The following is a 20,134-nucleotide window of genomic DNA, read 5'->3' as shown; positions in this document are numbered from 1 at the left end:
GTGTTCACTGTGAGATACCATTTTCTGGCAACATCATTAAGACCATATACATATTTTTTTTTAAATTTCCATAGTACATCATCATCACAGCCAGCTTCAACAGGTGAAGTAAAATACAAATCACACTCAAACTGTTCACTCTGTAGGAATGCAGCCTAATATCTACTGAATTCACTGCCCATCTTTTGGAAGACCATACACCAACAAAGGACCTTAACACTTCCTGTATGGATTTCTTCTTTTTCCTCAAAACTTCTGGCATGCTTTAATTTTCTTTTTCCCATCACTGTTTTCCTTTTCTGTCACTACCCAGTGTACTGACAAAAGCCTCCTGACCCAAGTTAGGAATTTCCTCAAACACTAAAATTCTTCAGCATTTTAGTTTTTCTTGTTTTGCTTTATCAAGTTCTTGACTTTGTGTTTTCACAAGCCATTACGATTTCACTGGGTTCCTGTACTTCATCTTCTACACGTGCTGGAATCCAACAGATTTTTACTGATAATCCAGATTGGAGAAGTTCATGGATTATTTGGATTCCTTGGAGATGATTTGAAGATTTGTACTTGCTTATAGCATCAATACCACTATGTTAATCGCTGAAAATTACTGAAGAGATTGCTCTATTAACAGATAGTATATCTAGTGCTGTTCATATGGCTGAGAGTTCTGCAGTAAATACAGATGGTTTCAATGGAAGGCCTATTTTGATTCATTTATCATTTGAGAAAGCTGAAGCTCCTACTCCAGTATTGTTTTTATAGCCATCTGTATCATGAACTGGTTTCCCTTTCTTTGAATGTGCTCTAAAGTATGTTGGCAATACATCTCTGTATGAGTCACATTTTGCTGAACTGCATTAAAAAGAATTTAGGCCAAAGACCAAGCACGGGGACCTATGAGGTTACTCAAGCACTGAAACAGAAATTGATAGTAAAGGTTTGAAAGGTGTAACCAGAAAAAACCTCGCAGTTGCACTATGAAGCAATTGCTAGGAGGGTGGAAAGTAAGATAGAAGGAAGAGAATATGAAAGGAGGTACAGTAATTGGAACAAAGAGTTGCAGCTAAGGGCCAAAGGGATGCTGCCAAAAACCTTAGGTGCATCGCATAAGGCGCATTGATGGCACTAAACCCTACAGGGTATTTCACTTAAGAAGGCAAGACAAAACAGTGCATATTTTTATTAGTTTCAGTCAAAGGCGGTTGCTGTTCTAGTGTTGGAGGAATATTGGTGTCATAAAAGTTCATTAAGTATTTGCCTCTTTTTGGAAAAGGAGCTAGCACCATGACATTCAATCCTAGGATTACAACTCGGAAAGCTGGCAGCTGCAGATGATCCTGCTTGTAGGGAAAGACCCTTAAGTAGTGTTATTAAGTTGCGGTGAAGCCTCGAAGGTAGTATGCCTATCTCTGCAAAAAGGGAATTTATTGGGATGATCGGAATGCACCAGTACAGAAACTTATCCCTTCGTGACGCAATGCATCAAATTTTTACTTCTGTTTCAGATGCTGAAGAATATATAGGACTGCAGTGGTCTCTTATTGATAAAACTGATTTCCTATATAACATTAGCACAGTGTCATGTCCTGCTCCCCACGTAGAGTTTCATTATTATGGCAAGGGCTTCTAAGACTTTGGCTTTAAGGGGACCATCTGCTATGATGTCTATTTTTTTTTATTTATTATGCAAAATAGATAATTTTCATATATGTTTTAGATATATATAATACCTTCATCATATAAAAATTTCAAGTCATTTGAGCAAAAACTGTTTTATTAGCAAAAATTATGATTTATAAAAAAAAATAAGTAGAGATTTCTCCGCTAATATGACATCAGTTGTATTGAAAATCATACCATAAACACTTCTTTATATATGAAACAATTCTGTGTGACAGAATTTTGATTTTTTTTTTTATGAAGTTTTTTTTAGGTATTTAAGAAAATACATAATGGCTTTTGTTTTATTGGCTTAAAAACAAAATCCAACTGAATTTTCCCAGTTACTTATATTTATCAGTTACTATTATTTGTCAGTATTGAGGACTCTTTGGGCATGTCTCTGGGTGCTACTTGTGTAATATGATAGTCATCAACATAAAAGATATTTTTAACTCCATTTGTGAACTGTACAGTGAAGTCATCAATTGCCAAGACAAACAGAGTACAACCTTCTAAATTAAAGTATTCTGGATAAGAATTGTTCTACTCATTTGGAAAGTCCTATCCGTCAAAAATGTTTTAATGAAAATTGGCAGATGACTTGCTACCCTACTGAGTGAAGTTTTTGCATGATGGTAAATCTCGATGTTGTGTCATATACCTTCTCAATACCAAAAAGAAAAGCTAATTTTAGTTTTCTCTGATCAAAGCCCTTCCTGATATGGTCCTCTACGCATCAAACCCAATTGACTTGGAGTTAGTATATATTCCTTGATAACAGGTTAATCGCTCATCGGCCATTTTTTCTAAAACTTTACATAAATAGCTTATGAGCAATACTCGTCTGTAATTAGATGGATTACTTCCATCTTTTCCTGGTTTATCTACAGTGCTCCCCCACTTTCATGCAGTATTAGGTTCCAGAACCTGCTGCAGACATGCAAAAAGCCCCTCTAAAAATCCTTATAACTGGCTTATAACTGCCATATACCAAGTCCCCATAAACTAAAATGTTTATAACTGTCTATTTTAACATTTCACTGCTTAATTTGATAGTTCAAGCAAAATTATACCTTAATTATACTAAACCAATTTAATATTTCAAACAAAAATACCCCCAACCTATCATCCCACCTTTCTGACACATCTAAGATTAGTACCCTATTACAACTGTTACTCTTAAATATATATACCCTCTAAACTGCTAATAACAATGAACTACTCATCTTAAAATATTAATACTAATGTAAACAGCCAAATATCTATAAAATGCTTAATGCACATTGGCTTATGATAATTCAATACAGAGAAAATTAATTCATAACATTTAACAAGTTAGCCTCGCATATAAGATGACGATGTTATCATGGTACATATACAGCGTTTGCCCCCACATTCGCGGGGGATGTGTACTAGACGCCCCGTGAATAGTTAAAACCCGCGAATAGTTAGAAACACCACTAAAAATGCTTATAACTGCCAATCTTGAAAGTTCAGATACCAAATGTATACCTTGAATAACATCCTACTTCAAATATACCTAAAATTACAAACCTATTACAGGCGGCCCGCGGTTAATGGCGCAATCGCTTCGCGGCGAATCGGTTTTACGTCTGTCGCCAAAAATATTTATTAAAAAACCAAGGCATTTCAAGGTATATTAACGGCACAATTTTCAGTTAAGAGCGCCACTAGCGCCGTTGTCTAACGAGTTCATACATTTGTAGAAATGCCTTTCAGACCATAAAGGTTATGCAAATTATATTAACAAATTTTATGGAGAGTTATTACATAGGTATTAAGGTAAAATATATGCCTCTGACGCTGTTCTATGCCAAAAATATCATGTTACTTAAGTGCAAATTTAGCTATGGATGTTTAGATTATAAATGTTCATGCTTTTATGTTTAAAATGTGTATGAAAATGTATTACGTATAGGGTATTTTTATTTCTGCACAGAAATATAACTATGGCAGCTTTTGAAGCTGCCCTTCACGTTATTCAAATGCGATGTTTTTTTATGTTCTTTCTTGTGAGCCGCCGGCTGCCGCTCTTCTGAAAATAGTACAAATTAGCGATCGATGTCTTTTTTATAAATGTTCATGCTTACGTATGGGGAATTTTATTTCTGTGCAGAAATAATAAAAAGGCAGCTTTTGAAACTACCCTTCACGTTATCAAATACGATGTTTTTTTCATGTTCGTTTTTGTGAGACCGCTGTCTGCCGCTCTTCCGAAAATATAGTTAAAAAGAGTGCAAAATTAGCGATCGAAGTGTCTATTTTCAAAATGTTTATGCTTTAATGTTTCAAATGTGTATGAAAATATATTACGAATAGGGTATTTTTATTTTGTACATAAATATGATAAAAATTAAGGCAGCCTTTGTAACTACGCTCCACGTTGTCAGGGGATGTTTTTTCATGTTCGTTCTTGTCCACCACTGTTCCGAAAAATGTATGGTGTTATTCTATTAATTATGCATCTTATCCATAAATCCTTTAAAAAGTTGTACATTACTTCACTGTATGTATTCTCATATTATTGTATTATAAAATACTACGGCAAATCTAAGCCAGTATTCCGTGGAGCAGCCAATGTTGTGGTTTGAAATCAGCTGATGGTGAATACGAGTTTGTTTCGCCATAATGCAATTCTGAGAGAATTCTCTTGCTTCTAGTTAGCATAAACGAATATCTAGATACTTGACTTGTGTGAGACAAGGTTATATTTCTTTATACGTGTTTTTAGGTGGAAATATGAATTGAATATGTCTCGTGAATGTGAACTACTTTTTTTTTCGTTAACAGATTACGTTGGCGGCATGTTTATTGCGTAAAAAAAATTATGATTCCGTTCGTAATTCTCCTTTATATCATCGTAATATGAACTTTACGTCATTTATCTTATATCGGCGTGAAACCAACAGTAAAATGTGTTCTTTCAAGCACAGTAGTTTTGATTAAAATTATTTTATCCCAATTTTATCTACGGTTGTGTTTGAGGGCATACGTTTACTGGAGTTTTATCCTTGTTGCCGATGTACAATAATAGTCATTAGCAGCTTGAACAGTTTTCTCAGCTTCAGTTATAACTAGGCTATATTTCACAGTATATTTCCCGATTGATCTTTGATCTATATTGATCTTTGATCTATACCGAATAAAGTTATTACACCAAGATATCTCAGTTCTATTCTATATATTATGCCATTTATAACAACTATGGTAAGTGTGCTGTAGTACGATGATGAAATACAAGCCAAACGGATGTTATCCAATTCAGTTGTATTGGGGGGAGGGGATGATAGTTTCGTCATATTCGGTCGTTCATGGCTGTACACGTTCACGCAATGAGTATAACTTGACATTAAAACCATACTTTCATCATTCTCTTTTGCTGTTATTGAACTTATGTAACTAGATGGATAAAGTTGGGCTATTGTAATTTGGTCTCTCATAAAATCTACTATTGTAAGACGAATTATCGTAACGAACACTAAAGCTACCTGTACACTGTATAAACCTTATTTTATTATTACATACTCTAGACACCCAAAGGATTAAATCTAGGATTTTTTCACTTTACAGCGTTTATAATGCTATATTGTACTGTACAGTTAATTCTATACTACTATACTGCGTGAATATAATTTTACTTATTGCGCCATTGTGGGATTACGGCGCCTCTGACTGGTCTAGAGTTTCGAAAGGTGTGTGCAGTGGCCATAGGCTTTAAAATCGCTTAGCGTCGAAAATCACTTGGCGTCGGTGGCCAGGAACGGAACCCCTGCCGCTAACCGAGGCCGCCTGTACTGTATAAATCTTTGAGGTTACAGTGTTCCCCCCGTATTCGCGGGGGATGCGTACCAGACCCCCCCTGGAATAGTTAGAATCCGGGAATGTTTGGAACCCCTATAAAAGCGCTAAAAACAGCCTATTTTGTTAGTTAAAACTTAAGAAAACCACTAAAAATGTTCATACTTGGTTTTTTTTAATAGTTTTATCACAAAAAGTGCATTTTATGATTAAATTTATCACAAAAACTAGGAATTTGGATATTTCTCATAGAAAAATACAGCGAATGTGCGAATTTTCCGCGAATAATGCAGGGAAATATTCCTGAGAGAAATCCGCGAATGTGTGAGTCCGCGAATCAGGAGAACGCAAATACGGGGGTCCACTATATATTATTAACTAACAGGTTAGGGCGGGTGCCAGCTAGATTGGTCCGTGTAACCAGAGCAATTTATGAAAACAGATAAATCGATCCACAATTTAATACAGTACCATGACCTGAATTGTGAGGAATGCAAATCTGACAAAACAAACATCATCCGATATTATCAAAATGAAGCATCAACAACATATATGGAAAGAAAAATTCTTGGTGTTGGTAGAGATTTTCCAATTCACCTGAGAGCCTTTTGGTAGACTTGTTTTTCCCTCCGGTGACAAAATGAACAGACGTACCCGGAGAGCCCACTCTTGAGCACGCCACATAAAGCTGCTTGTGAGAAAAGCAAGGTTGCTCCAAGTTGATGCCAGCCACTCTGAGAGACTGTCCCTGAGTTTTACTGATAGTCATGGCAAAAGCCAACCTGACTAGGAACCACTCTTCTTTGTCTTGTCTCTCTCTCTCCCACCCACTTTTTCCATCTTTCTCCTACCTAACATCCCCTCAACTCTTTCTCTTTTTCCTCCTCTCCCCAACAATCAGTGTCTCTTACCCTCTTTCAAAAACATTTTTTTGTCTCCCGTGTGCCGACTGGACGTATTTTACGTCGACTTACAAAAGTTTTTTTTTAAAATTCGGGGAAAAATAATTATAGGCCTACCAGCCTAAAACTTTTGAATCACGCGCCTTGGGGGATGCTGGGAGTTCACAGATCAAGGTGTTGTTTTGTTTACTATCGTTACGCAGGCACGCAAGCGCTAATTTCTTTCTTGCCGCACTAAAAAGTATCTTGTGACACATCTCTGAAATTATTTCGTCACTGACATAATTTTTGTACCATTGTAAATTAGCTGTTACATGAAGTATTATATATGAAAATGTGCGCATTTTTATGTAGAATACAAAAATAAAATACTCATGATTGTAGCTTTTATCAGTTTTGAGATATTTTCATATAAATAACGATAATTGCCAAAATTTCAACCTTCGGTCAACTTTGACTATCGAAATGGTCAAAAACGCAATTGTAAGCTAAAACGCTTATATTTTAGTAATATTCAATCATTTACCTTAATTTTGCAACTAATTGTAAGTCTCTAGCACAATATTTCAATTTATGGTGAATTTATGAAAAAACTTTTTTTTACGTCCGCGCGGTCTCTTCCGAAAAAATCATACATGCGATTGTGGTAATGTTTGCACCATTTTAAATTAGCCGTTACATAAAGTTTTATATATGAAAATGTGCGCAATTTCATGTAGAATACAACAAAAAATAATTGAAGGTTGTAGCTTTCCTCATTTTTGAAATATTTGCATATAAATCACGATAAAGAAAAAAAACCACGTTCGGTCAACTTTGACTCTACCGAAATGGTCGAAAAACGCAATTGTAAGCTAAAACTCTTACAGTCTAGTAATATTCAGTCATTTATCTTCATCTTGAAAGAAATTCGAAGTCTCTAGCAAAATATTTAGATTTATGGTGAATTTAAAAAAAAATCTTTCCTTCCCTCCGCGCGCGGATTCTCCGCCACAAATCTCCGAAATACGTACGTCCCATTCTTGGAATATTTGCTCCGTTTCATATTAAGCATTTCATAAGAGTTTTATATATGAAAATGTGCGCAATTTCATGTAGAATAAAACTCTCTTACAGTATAGTAATATTCAATCATTTGTCTTCATTTCGAAAGAAATTGGAAGTCTCTAGGACAATATTTAGATTTATGGTGAATTTTTGAAAAAAATGTGTTTACGTCCGCGCGTTACGAATTCACGTCCGCGCGTTACGAATTCATGCATTATTTTGTGATAATATTTTCTCTGTGTTGCTTTTATCGTTTTACAATGTTTTATATACCAAAATTATCGCAATTTAGTGTACATTACAACAACCAAAAAGTAACTTGTTACCTTTAACCGTTTTGCGCACAGCGCCATTTGAATACAATTATATATGAAATTTCGTTTTTGCGCTATCATATATCGCATTATTTATATATGATGATAATTTTTTCATTTCTGATGGTTGCATATTAAACTTCAGGCAATGACAAAAAAGGAGCCAAAAATGAACTCTTAATCTTGCAAACTAAGCGCGCTGTGATTTTTTGAAAAAAATATTTTTTCCGCTTCTGCGCTCACTCCGAAACCCCTCCGGCACACGGGAGACAATTTTTTATTTACCGCTCCGGTGTAAGAGGGTTAAACATTTTACCATTAAAAATATATACCTACAGAGAGAGAGAGAGAGAGAGAGAGAGAGAGAGAGAGAGAGAGAGAGAGAGAGAGAGAGAGCCAGGCATTCCACCACCCGTGGCACAGGAGAGGGAGGGGTGTCAACCTACCGACGGTCCCCTTTTACCTCCAGGCGACAATCTTTGTGACTGCTGCTGGGCAGGGGAAGGAGGAGGAGCCAGACGTCTCCGAGGACGAGAGACTGACTTAGACACAGACTGATACACCAATCTGTCATTGGTGTCAGCCCGGGGCTGGTCTATCGCATCCTCCAGCTCAGTCTGAGGGAAGAAAAATTGAGAGTAACAGACCCCCATTCCTCCATGCCAGCCAGGATTCAGGGTCAACTGATCTTTCAATCCTGGATAAAGCCAAGTCTTCTAATCAGGAAAAAGGTTAGCCCATAAATTAACAATTAGGTGAGCCATATACGAAAACACCTCGCCTCCGGACTACAACAAACTGGCAAGAGGGGACAGTCACCAACACTTCTCGGAACCTGTCGGAAGCTACCTTGGCAATGACCATAGACCAGAAGTCCAGCCAAGAAACTGTCTGCAACATGGAGGCTGCTGTAGATTCCAACGCCGAGGCATCCTGTGGAGACAACGATGGAGCCACCAACCTCACCTGCTCCAAAGTCCATCCAGGCTTCAGACGAATGACGTCCGAATTAAGATGATGCGACATCAAAAGGCAGAGTTGGTAGCATAGTACTTCCTATGCCTCGTAAAATGCGGGGGTAGCAGCTTGGGAGAGCTCCCAGCGGGAAGCGCACCGTCCCAATCTGAAATAGAGGCTTTAACCTTATGCAAGACCGACTGGACGTGCCCTAACAAGGGAAGTTGAAACAAAGACTTGGGATCCTGCATAGCAACCAGCGAGGCTTCCAAGCAGGAAGGAGTGTAAGACTACCGAGACCGAGTCCTACTCTCCAAATTGTTGAAACCACGAATGAGATAAACAGCTGTAAAAGGAAGACAAAACTCTTGCGTGTCTCCCTCCTGCTTCAGCAACGGAGACCGACGACGAAAAGGGTAAGTCCATCTAAAACGCCTTCCTTGTTCAAAATAACGTTAGAACCAGCAGCCAAACAGCCCAAAACACCAACCAGTGTGGGCTGGACCCAAGCGCTGACTCCAGTGACGAATCAACCACAACACCAGGAATATCAATACGCACTTTCCCAACAAACGACTCCTTAACATGGCCGTGAAAGGCACAGGCGTGGCAGACGTACGAACGTGAGCTGGGAAGGAATCTTGAACACTCTAGAACGAATAAGAATACCTCGGAGTTGAATTCCTGGAAGAACCAGGGAGAGGGGCAAGCAAACACTCCTGCTGCACCAACTCCGTGCTCACAACCTTCGACCTCTTGACAGGCGCCATATGCCCTGGAGAAGAAGTGGGAACGCCTGCAACATGTGCACGGACGTCTGAGGTTGCAACACGCTCGTGACTCGATGCACAGGGCGAAGCAGTCACTGCAGATCGCACGAGAAGATAGATACCCTGGCACTCTCCAAAACACCAACACTCAGGAATACAGGCGTGTTGCTCCTCACTCGCAGGCAAAGAAAGGGCAAAGTCCTTAGCCTTTCAACACTTGATATGCTGATGCAGCGGAGATGGGGGAGAAGGAGAGGAAGGCAGCAATGGCTCCTTAAGCAATCTCTTCGCAGAAGGCGGGGGCGATGCAACACGCTTGCTTCCAGTCCTCCCAGCTGACATGGCAGCCAACTTGTTTTCCAAAACAGAGTCCAATCTCTCAAGATCCGCCTGGCATAAAGCCTCTGACAGATCAGCAAGAGAAGGCTCCGACGACATGGAAGGGAGATGCAGTGAACTGGATGGCAGATATGACGTCACAGCAGCGAATGATAACGACACAGATCAGCAAGGCAGAGCAGTGGAGACAACAGTGACGTCACTGCTTCCCCTTGATCCAAACGGGAAGCAGAACGCCACTGGTGGAGGGATACAAAATGACTGACCCCGTGACGTCACTCGAAGAAGTGGCAACTGTCACTGGCGGAGCAATACAATATGGCTGACTTCAGCTACCCACAGAGACAAGGCCAGGAGGAGGGGGGAGGGCCTGGAGCAATGAGGAAGGGGGTAGCGAACCTCCATGAAGTGCGACAGCAAATCCTCCAAGGACAGAGAACCCCGTAGCCCCATGGTCTTCCAAAGCCCCGCCATCTTGGACACCTCCAACTCTGCAAAAACAAATTAGACAATGATGAAAACCCCTTCTCCCTCTCAGGAATCAAATTAACTCCCGAAGCAGGAGGGGCAACATACAAAAATTAGCCCGAGGGCCTCCCGTTACTTCCAATGACGAATCGATGGAAGAAAAGGAAGAGAAAGGCAAAACACTACTATGGGGTGTGATCTCAGCAGGAGACAAAGCATCGGGAAGAAGAGACATATAAACCCGCCACGAAGGGAGAGAAGAAATCCTACGATGCTCCCCCTTGCTATAAAACAACTTCCACTACTCTTTAGGCCATGCACGGTATTCCATGCAAGAATTCGTTATTGTAAAAACATTAGAGCGACACCTACTGCTACATGTGGGGGGTCACAGACTAAGCCAAAAAACTAGAACACGAAGAACCTGGAGTTCTGGGGCACACACAATGACAAGGCCGAGAAGGAGCAGAAGCCATAATAACAGCACAAACACACACTCACACTAATCACAATCGAAACAGGCAATGGACCAGGTAAAGGTTGAGAGAGGTCAGTGTTATAATCTCCCGCCAAGGAGGTTGAGAAAAGACAGACAAGGTGACGTAGGTGAGTCGACCACTCTTCACCCGATATACACACACGTTGCCAGATCTCACAAGATTCCTTGCTTTCATCTGCGATTGAACAGGATCGAGCTGAAGGCTAGAAATTATCCTATTGTTAAGATAAGTTTGTTTGCATATGAAAAAGAATGGTGAAGACACTAAGGTCTTCTGGATAGCCAACTGCCCCACTGCAGAGTGTTGTGAACAGCTTGCAAAACGTGGCTGCAAGTCTGCTTGCTGTGGTAGGTGCAAATGCTACAGTATTGGGCTTACATGCACAGCTTTGTGTAGCTGCAAATGTGAGGTGTAATCATAATGTAAGGTGCTAACTATAATGTTGTAAATGATGATTCAGATACATCAGTATGAGAATTTCATCACAATAAAGGGTGATACAATGCATCTTTAAAATCTTGCGTTAATTTCAGGCTTAAAAAAAGAAACAAGACTGTCCTTGAACATAGAAAAAGATACTATCATCATACATACTGCATTACAGTCTTGCACATAGAAAAAGATACTGCTATCATACATACTGCATTACAGTCTTACTTGTATATTTTTCAGTAGCATTATGGGGTCCCTTTCCAAGATTTGATATTGATAATAGCCTAATAGAAATGCTAGAAAAATTCTATGGCCTCAAATATAGGCATAGATAAAAATTTCATGTCTTTCTTGGTTGCAGTCATCAAGCAAAATGTTTAATACAGGCCATTCTGTACGCCATCTTTGTCACAATGGTAAAATATAGTAATCGGTGCTCTGGTGGCATCTTAAATTAACTAATCTACACAGAAAGACTAGTGGCCATCTTGAAATTTTGTGTGGACACCCAGATTAAAAAAAGAGCGGGGGTGTGTGTTAAAATGCACACTTGTGTCAAATTTCATGTTTATATCACAAACTAAAGTATTTGTATACTTACCTGCAGCATTAAGAGGGGTAGGAAGGTATCTGGCGGAGTTAAAGGTTTTTAATTTTCATTTCCACTTTTTTTCCCACATTTTTTTAAGAATAGTATGAAAGTGTAATACTATAACATTACACTAAGACCTGGGAATAATCTTTAGGTTACACAAACTCATTATTAGTCTAAAGGTAGTCCTACTTCTATGGAGCAAACTGCCTCTATGCATATTGTACAGTATTTTGAAACTACTTCAAATATTAAAAAAAGTTTGTATGCATAACTGTTCAATTAGCAGTGAAGGAGGGATGTCATGACAATGAGATGAAAAGACAATGGATGTTAAGCGATTACTTCTCTAGTTCAATATTTTGCCAGTATTTTCCATTGACAGCGCTTCCTGGGTTAGTTCATTTATGTTACTGTTAATGTTGCTTGATAACAGTAAAGCACTCACCAGAACTCTACATGATACAGGCAAAGTTTCCAATCATGTTTCTTGTTCAGTATGAAATAGTTGGTCAACAGCTTCACTGCAGTACCCTGCGTACCTATGGAAAAGGAAAAAAAATTAAAATCACTATCATTTATTAATAACTGCTAAACATCTCCTAGCCAAGGTGTTCAGAAACTTTACAAAAAAATAAAAGTGGAAATAAACTTAAAATTAACCTTCCAACAATATTTTGATCATGTACTACTGAAATAACCATAACATTTCCTTATCACTCCTTGTCACTTAACATCACACCTCAAAATACGCAGAAAATAGATACATACTTCTCAATAGCATGACATCAGCCTAATACTAGACATGCTAATTAACCCTTAAATGCCTATTGGACGTATTTTACATCGACGGAAATGTCTGTCGGGTGCTTACTCTTTAACGTCGATTGGATGTATTAAACGTTGACGAAAATTGTGTTGGGTGCTGAACCGACGTATGGTACGTCGACGAAAAATATTTTTTAAAATTCGCGGAAAAATAGTTATAGGTCTACTAGGCAAAAACTTTTGAATCACACGCCTTGAGAGATGCTGGGAGCTCACGGACCAAGGCGTTGTTTTGTTTACAATCGTTACCCAGGCGGGCAAGCGCGAATTTCTTTCTTCTCGCACTAAAGAGCATCAGCGACACATCTCAGAAATTATTTCCTCCCTTTGACATAATTTTTGCACAATTTTATATTAGCCATTACATGCAGTATTATATATGAAAATGTGCACAATTTCATGTAGAATACGACTAAAAACAACTCATGGTTGTAGCTTTTATCAGTTTTGAAATATTTTCATATAAATAACGATAAGTGACAAAACTTCAACCTTCGGTCAAATTTGACTCTACCGAAATGGTCGAAAAATGCAATTGTAAGCTAAAACTCTTGTATTCTAGTAATACTCAATCATATATCTTCATTTTACAACAAATTTGAAGTCTCTAACACAATATTTAGATTTATGGTGAATTTATGAAAAAAACTTTTTCCTTATGTCGGCGCGGAAACTTACGAAAAATTCATAAATTTTTTCGTCCGATTGTCGTTATGTTTGCACCATTTAAAATTAGCAGTTACATAAAGTTTTATATACGGAAATGTGCGCAATTTCATGTAGAATACAACAATAAACAACCCATGGTTGTAGCATTCATCAGTTTTGAAATATTTTCATATAAATAAGGACAAGTGCCAAAATATCAACGTTCGGTCAAATTTGACTTTACCGAAATGGTCGAATAACGCAATTGTAAGCTAAAACTCTTACATTCTGGTAATATTCAATCATTTACCTTTATTTTGCAACAAATTGAAAGTCTCCAGCACAATATTTCGATTTATGGTGAATTTATGGAGAAACCAAAAAAAAAGTTTCCTTAGGTCCACGTGGTAACTTCCGAAAAAAAAAAAATCAAATTTTTTCGTCAGATTGTCATAATGTGACAAAGTTTAATACGTAAAAATGTGTGTAATTTCATGTACAATACAACAAGAAAACAACCCATGGTTGTAGCTTTTATCAGTTTTGAAATATTTTCATATAAATAATAAGTGCCAAAATTTCAACCTTTGGTCAACTTTGACTACTGAAATGTTCAAAAAACGCAATTGAAAGCTAAAACTATTACATTCTAGTAATATTCAATAATTTACCTTTATATTGCAACAAATTGGAAGTCTCTAGCACAATATTTCAATTTATGGTGAATTTATGAAATAAACTTTTTCCTTATGTCCGCGTGGTAACTTCCAAAAAAATCATACATTTTTTCGCCCTATTGTCGTATGTTTGCACCATTTTAAATTAGCCTTTACATAGAATTTTATATATGAAAAAATGCACAATTTTATGTGGAATACAACAACAAACAACCCACGGTTGTAGCTTTTATCAGTTTTGAAATATTTTCATATAAATAACGATAAATAGAAAAATTTGTCCTTTGGTCAACTTCAACTCGACCGAAATGGTCGAAAACTACAATTATAAGCTACAACACTTAACTCTAGTAATATTCAACCAATTACCTCATTTTGCAACATACGGAAAGTACCTAGCACAGTATTTCGATTTATGGTGAATTTTTAAAAACAGCTTTTTTTTAAGCTCAGCGCGTTACGAATTCATGCATCATTCTGTGATAATATTTTCTGTGTTGCCTTAATCGTTTTACAATGTTTTATATACCAAAATGATCGCAATTTAGTGTACAATACAACAACAAAAAATTAATTAATTAGCTTTAACCTTTTTGCTCACAGCACGATTGGTATACAATTATGACTTTTTTTCGCGATGCCATATATCCCAATATTTATACATAATTATATTTTTTTCATTTCTGATGGTTGACTAAACTTCAGGCAATGACAAAAAAAGGAGCCCAAAATAAACTCTTAATCTTGAACACTAAGCGTGCTGTGATTTTTTGAAAAACATTTTTTCAGTTTCGGCGCTCACTCGCTAACGCCACCGGCATGCGGGAGACTATTTTTAGAATACCGCGTCACCGTTTAAGGGTTAATTGACGTAAAACACGTTGACGCTAAAATGTTTTTTTAAATATTCACAGAAAAATAGTTATAGGCCTACTTGTCAAAAAATTTTGAATCACGCGCCTTGAGGGATGCTGGGAGTTCACGGATCAAGCTGTTGTTTTGTTTACAAGTATTACCTGGGCGGGCATGTAGCGAATTTCTTCTTCTTGCACTAAAAATCATCAGCGACATCTCAGAAATTATTTAGTTGCTTTGTCATAATTTTTGCACCGTTTTATATTAGCAATTACAGTTTTATATATGAAAACGTGCGCAATTTCATGTAGAATACAACAAAAATAACCCATGGTTGTAGCTTTTATCAGTTTTGAAATATTTTCCTAAAAATCACGCTAAGTGCCAAATTTCAACCTACGGTCAACTTTGACTCGATTGAAATGGTCAAAAAACACAATAGTAAGCTAAAACTCTTACATTCTAATAATATTCAATCATTTACCTTCATTTTGCAACAAATTGGAAGTCTAGCACAATATTTCAATCTATGGTGAATTTTTGAAAAAAAAACCTTTTCCTTACGTCCGTGCTGTAACTGTCAAAAAAATCTGAAATTCTTTCGTCAGATTGTTGTAACGTTTCCACTTTTATATAAGCCATTACCTAAAGTTTTATGAAAATGTGCGCAATTTCATGTAAAATACAAAAAAAAAAAAATTTTTATATAAGCCATTACCTAAAGTTTTATGAAAATGTGCGCAATTTCATGTAAAATACAAAAAAAAATATATATATAAATAAATAAATAAATAAATAAATAAATAAATTTCCATTGAAGCTTTTATCAGTTTTGAAATATTTTCATATGAATAAAGATGTGCCAAAATTTCAACCTTCAGTCAACTTTGACTACCAAAATGGTTGAAAAACACAATTGTAAGCTAAAACTTTTACATACTAGTAATATTCAAACATTTGCCTTCATTTTGCAACAAATTAGAAGTCTCTCGCACAATATTTAGATTTATGGTGAATTTTTAAAAAAAAACTTTCCCTACGTCCGTGCGGTAACTTCTGAAAAAATTAGAAATTCTTTATTCAGATTGTCGTAATGTTTGCACCATTTTATTTTAACTGTTACATAGAGTTTTATGTATGAAGATGTGCGCAATTTCATGTAGAATACAACAAAAAAACAACCCATGGTTGAAGCTTTTATCAGTTTTGAAAAATTTTCATATCAATAACGATAAGTGCCAAAATTTCAACTTACCGTCAACTTTTGACTCAACCGAAGTGGTCGAAAAACGCAATTGTAAGCTAAAACTTATAATTCTAGTAATATTCAAAATTTACCTTCATTTTGCAACAAATTGGAAGTCTCTAGCACAATATTTTGATTTATGGTGAATTTTTTAAGAAAAGCTTTCTCACTATGTCCGTGCGGTAACTGCCGAAAAAATCAGAAATTCTTTCATCAGATTGTCGTAATGTTTACACAGTTTTATATTAGCAGTTACATACAGTTTTATATATGAAAATGTGCGCAATTTTATGTAGAATACAACAATAAACAACCCATGGTTGTAGCTTTTACCAGTTTTGAAATATTTTTATATAAATAACGATGTGCCAAATTTTCAAACTTCTGTCAACTTTGACTCAACCGAAATGGTAAAAAAAAACGTAATTGTAAGCACTCTCTTTTACATTCTAGTAATATTCAAACATTTACCTTCATTTTGCAACAAATTGGAAGTCTCTAGCACAATATTTCAATTTATGGTGAATTTTTGAAAAAACTTTCCTTGCGTCCGTGCGGTAACTCTTCCGAAAAAATCTGAAATTCTTTAGTCAGATTGTCGTAATGTTTGCAGTTTTATATTAGCTGTTACATAAAGTTTATATGAAAATGTGCACAATTTCATGTAGAATACAATAAAAATTAACTCAGGGTTGTAGCTTTTATCAGTTTTGAAATATTTTCGTATAAATAGCGATAAATAGAAAAACTTCGACCTTCGGTCAACTTTAACTCTACCTAAATGGTCAAAAACTGCAATTGTAAGTCACAACACTTACAGTCTACTAATATTCAATCAATTACCTTCATTTTGCAAAGAAACGGGAAGTCTCTAGCACAATATTTAGATTTATGGTGAATTTTTGAAAACTTTTTTTTTTTTTTTTTTACGCCCGCTCGATACGAATTCATGCATCATAGTGATATATTGTGTGTGTTGCTTTGATCGTTTTACAATTTGTTATACACCAAAATCATTGTAATTTAGTATACAATACAACGAAAAATAAATTAACTCATTAGCTTTGTTTTGCTTACAGTGCGATTTGTATAAATTATATATGAATTTTTTTTTTCCACACTGTCATATTCCAATATTTATATATGATAATTATATTTTTTCATTTCTGATGGTTGCATACTAAACTTCAGGCAATGACAAAAAAAGGAGCAAAAAAAAAGGAGCAAAAAAGAACTCTTAATCTTGAAAAATAAGCGTGCTGTGATTTTTTTAAACTACTTTTTTCCTGCTACGGCGCTCACTCCCGAACACCACCAGCATACGAGAGACACTTTCAGAAATACCGGCTCAGCGTTGAAGGGTTAACAGCAGTTATATTAAAAAAAGTCAAATTCTTTTATCATAGTTTTAATTTATTTCAAAGTAAGTGTCCTTACAGTTTCTTAATATAATGTATTATCATGCCTGATGTACTTGTAAGCATGTACAGTGGGGCATCGCTAATCGCCGATCAGCAATCACGTAATTACTAATTAGTGCACTGGTTTTTTCTTGGACCACTTCTCATGCTATATCGCTGGTATGAATTGCTGCATCGCGGGACAAATGTGTTGCATATGTGATGTTTATCGGTAGGTAAAGCCTCGGCTGCAGTCCGATAATCACCAACATACATGAAACAACTTACATTATGAAAGTAACTGACAATAACGGTAATAAAACTATTCTCACATTATATATTATTGGCATATCTTTATAATAAATAGCCTATTCAAGGTACAGGCGGCCCTCGGTTAGCGGCAGGGGTTCCGTTCCTGTCCGCCGACGCAAAGCGATTATTGACGCTAAGCGATTTAAAGCCTACGGCCACCGCACACCTTCTTTCGAAACCCTAGACCAATCAAAGGTGCCGTAATCCCACAACGGTGCAAAAAGTAAAATTATATTTATGCAGTATAGTACTATAGAATTTACTGTACTATAGAATTTACTGTACAGTAGTACTGTACATTACATTATAGCATTGTAAATATATACTGCTAAGTTAAAAAAAGCCTAGCTTTAATCCTTTGGATGTCTAGAGTATGTAAAGATATAATAAAGTTTATACAGTGTACAGGTAGCTGTAGTGTTCAAGTTACGATCATTAGTCTTACGATAGTCCGATTTTAAGAGAGATCAAATTACAATGGCCTAACTTTATCCATCTTCTAGTTACATAAGTTCAATAACAGCAAAAGAGAATGATGAAAGTATGGTTTTAACGTTATACTTGTTGCGTGAACGTGTACAGCCATGAACAACCGAATGAGAAAACTTTTTTTTTTTTTTTTTTTTTTTTTTTTTCTAAGTACAACCGAACTGGATAACATCCGTCTGGCTTGTATTTCAATCATCGTACTACAGTACAACATTACCGTAGTTGTTATAAATGGCGTTATGTATAGAATAGAACTGAGATATCTTAATGTAATAACTTTATTCGCTATAGATCAAAGATCAATATAGATTAAAGATCAATCGGGAAATATACTGATAAATTTAAACCTAGTTATAACTGAAGCTGAGAAAACTGTTCAAGCTGCTAATGACTATTATCGTACATCGGCAACAAGGATAAAACTGCAGTAAACGTATGCCATCAAACACAACCATAGATAAAATTGGGATAAAATCATTTTAATCAAAACTACTGTGCTTGAAAAAACACATTTTACTGTTGGTTTCACGCTGATATAAGATAAATAACGTAAAGTTCGTATTACGATGATATAAAGGAGAATTGCGAACGGAATCGCGTAATTTTTTACGCAATAAACATGCCGCCAACGTAATCTGTTAACGAAAAAAAAAGTAGTTCACATTCACAACGAGACTTTCAATAAATATTTCCACCTAAAAATACGCTGTCTAAGGAAAAATAACTCATAAAAGTCCAGTATCTAGATATTCGTTTATGCTAACTAGAAGAAAGAGCATTCGCTCAGAATTGCGTTATGGTGAAACAAACTCGTATTCATCAGCCGATTTCAAGCCACAACATTAGCCGCTCCACGGAATACTGGCTTAAATCTGCCGCAGTATTTTAAAATACAATATGAGAATACATACAATATTCTTGGATACAATGAAATAATGTATAAATTTTTAAAGGATTTATGGAAAAGATGCATAATTAATAAAATAACTGCATTTTTCGGAACTGGCGGACAAGAACGAATGAAAAAACATCCCCTGACAACGTGGAGCGTAGTTACAAAGGCTGCCTTAATTTGTATCTTATTTCTGTACAAAAATGAAAATACCTTTACGTAATATATTTTCATACACATTTTAAACATAAAAGCATTAACATTTAAAAAATCAACACATCGATCACTAAATTTGCACTCTTTTTAACTTCATGTTTTCGGAAGAGCGGCAGACGGCGGCATACGAGAACGAACTTGAAAAAAAAATCGTAGTCGATAACTTGAGGGGCAGTTTCAAAAGCTGCCTTTTTATCATATTTCTGCACAGAAATAAAAATACCCTATTCGTAATACATTTTCATACTCATTTTAAACATAAAAGCATAAACATTTATAAAATCGACACATCGATCGCTAATTTGCACTTTTTTTAAATCGATATTTTCGGAAGAGCGGCAGGCAACGGCTCACAAGAAAGAACATGAAAACATCGTATTTGATAACGTGAGGGGCAGTTTCAAAAGCTGCCTTTGTATCATTTCTGTTCAAGAAATAAAAATACCTTTCACGTAATACATTTTCATACACATTTTAAACAGACATGAACTCTATATTTTTGGCATAGAATAGCGTCGGAGGCATATATTTTACCCTAATACCTACGTAATAACTCCCCATAAAATTTGTTAATATAATTTGCATAACCTTCAAGGTCTGAATGGCATTTCTACAAATGTATGAACTCATTAGACAACGGTGCTAGCGGCGCTGTTAACTGAAAATTGTGCCGTAAAGATACCTTTTAAAATGCCTTATTTTTTTAATGAATATTTTTGACGACCGCCATAAAACCAATTCGTCGTTGAGTGATTGCGCCGTTAACCGC

The 20,134-nt window shown here is 36.2% G+C and overlaps 2 protein-coding genes across 2 annotated transcripts in view; one reads left to right on the top strand and one right to left on the bottom strand.

Annotated features, from left to right (window-relative positions):
- LOC135215315 (piwi-like protein Siwi) overlaps positions 1-20,134 on the bottom strand; it is a 360,399-nt gene that overhangs the window by 44,096 nt on the left and 296,169 nt on the right. Inside the window, exon 4 of the mRNA XM_064249874.1 lies at positions 12,251-12,344. Coding sequence (XP_064105944.1) covers positions 12,251-12,344 — 94 coding nt within the window. The remainder of the gene's footprint in view (positions 1-12,250; positions 12,345-20,134) is intronic.
- Positions 1-20,134, top strand: part of LOC135215579 (piwi-like protein Siwi) — a 327,956-nt gene that overhangs the window by 144,703 nt on the left and 163,119 nt on the right. The window lies entirely within an intron of this gene.

This window comes from Macrobrachium nipponense, chromosome 5 (genome assembly GCF_015104395.2).
Source record: "Macrobrachium nipponense isolate FS-2020 chromosome 5, ASM1510439v2, whole genome shotgun sequence".
In the NCBI taxonomy this organism is placed as follows: domain Eukaryota; kingdom Metazoa; phylum Arthropoda; class Malacostraca; order Decapoda; family Palaemonidae; genus Macrobrachium; species Macrobrachium nipponense.
The sequence above is the reverse complement of the archived record's forward strand: the minus strand, read 5'-3'. Positions and strand labels throughout refer to the sequence as shown.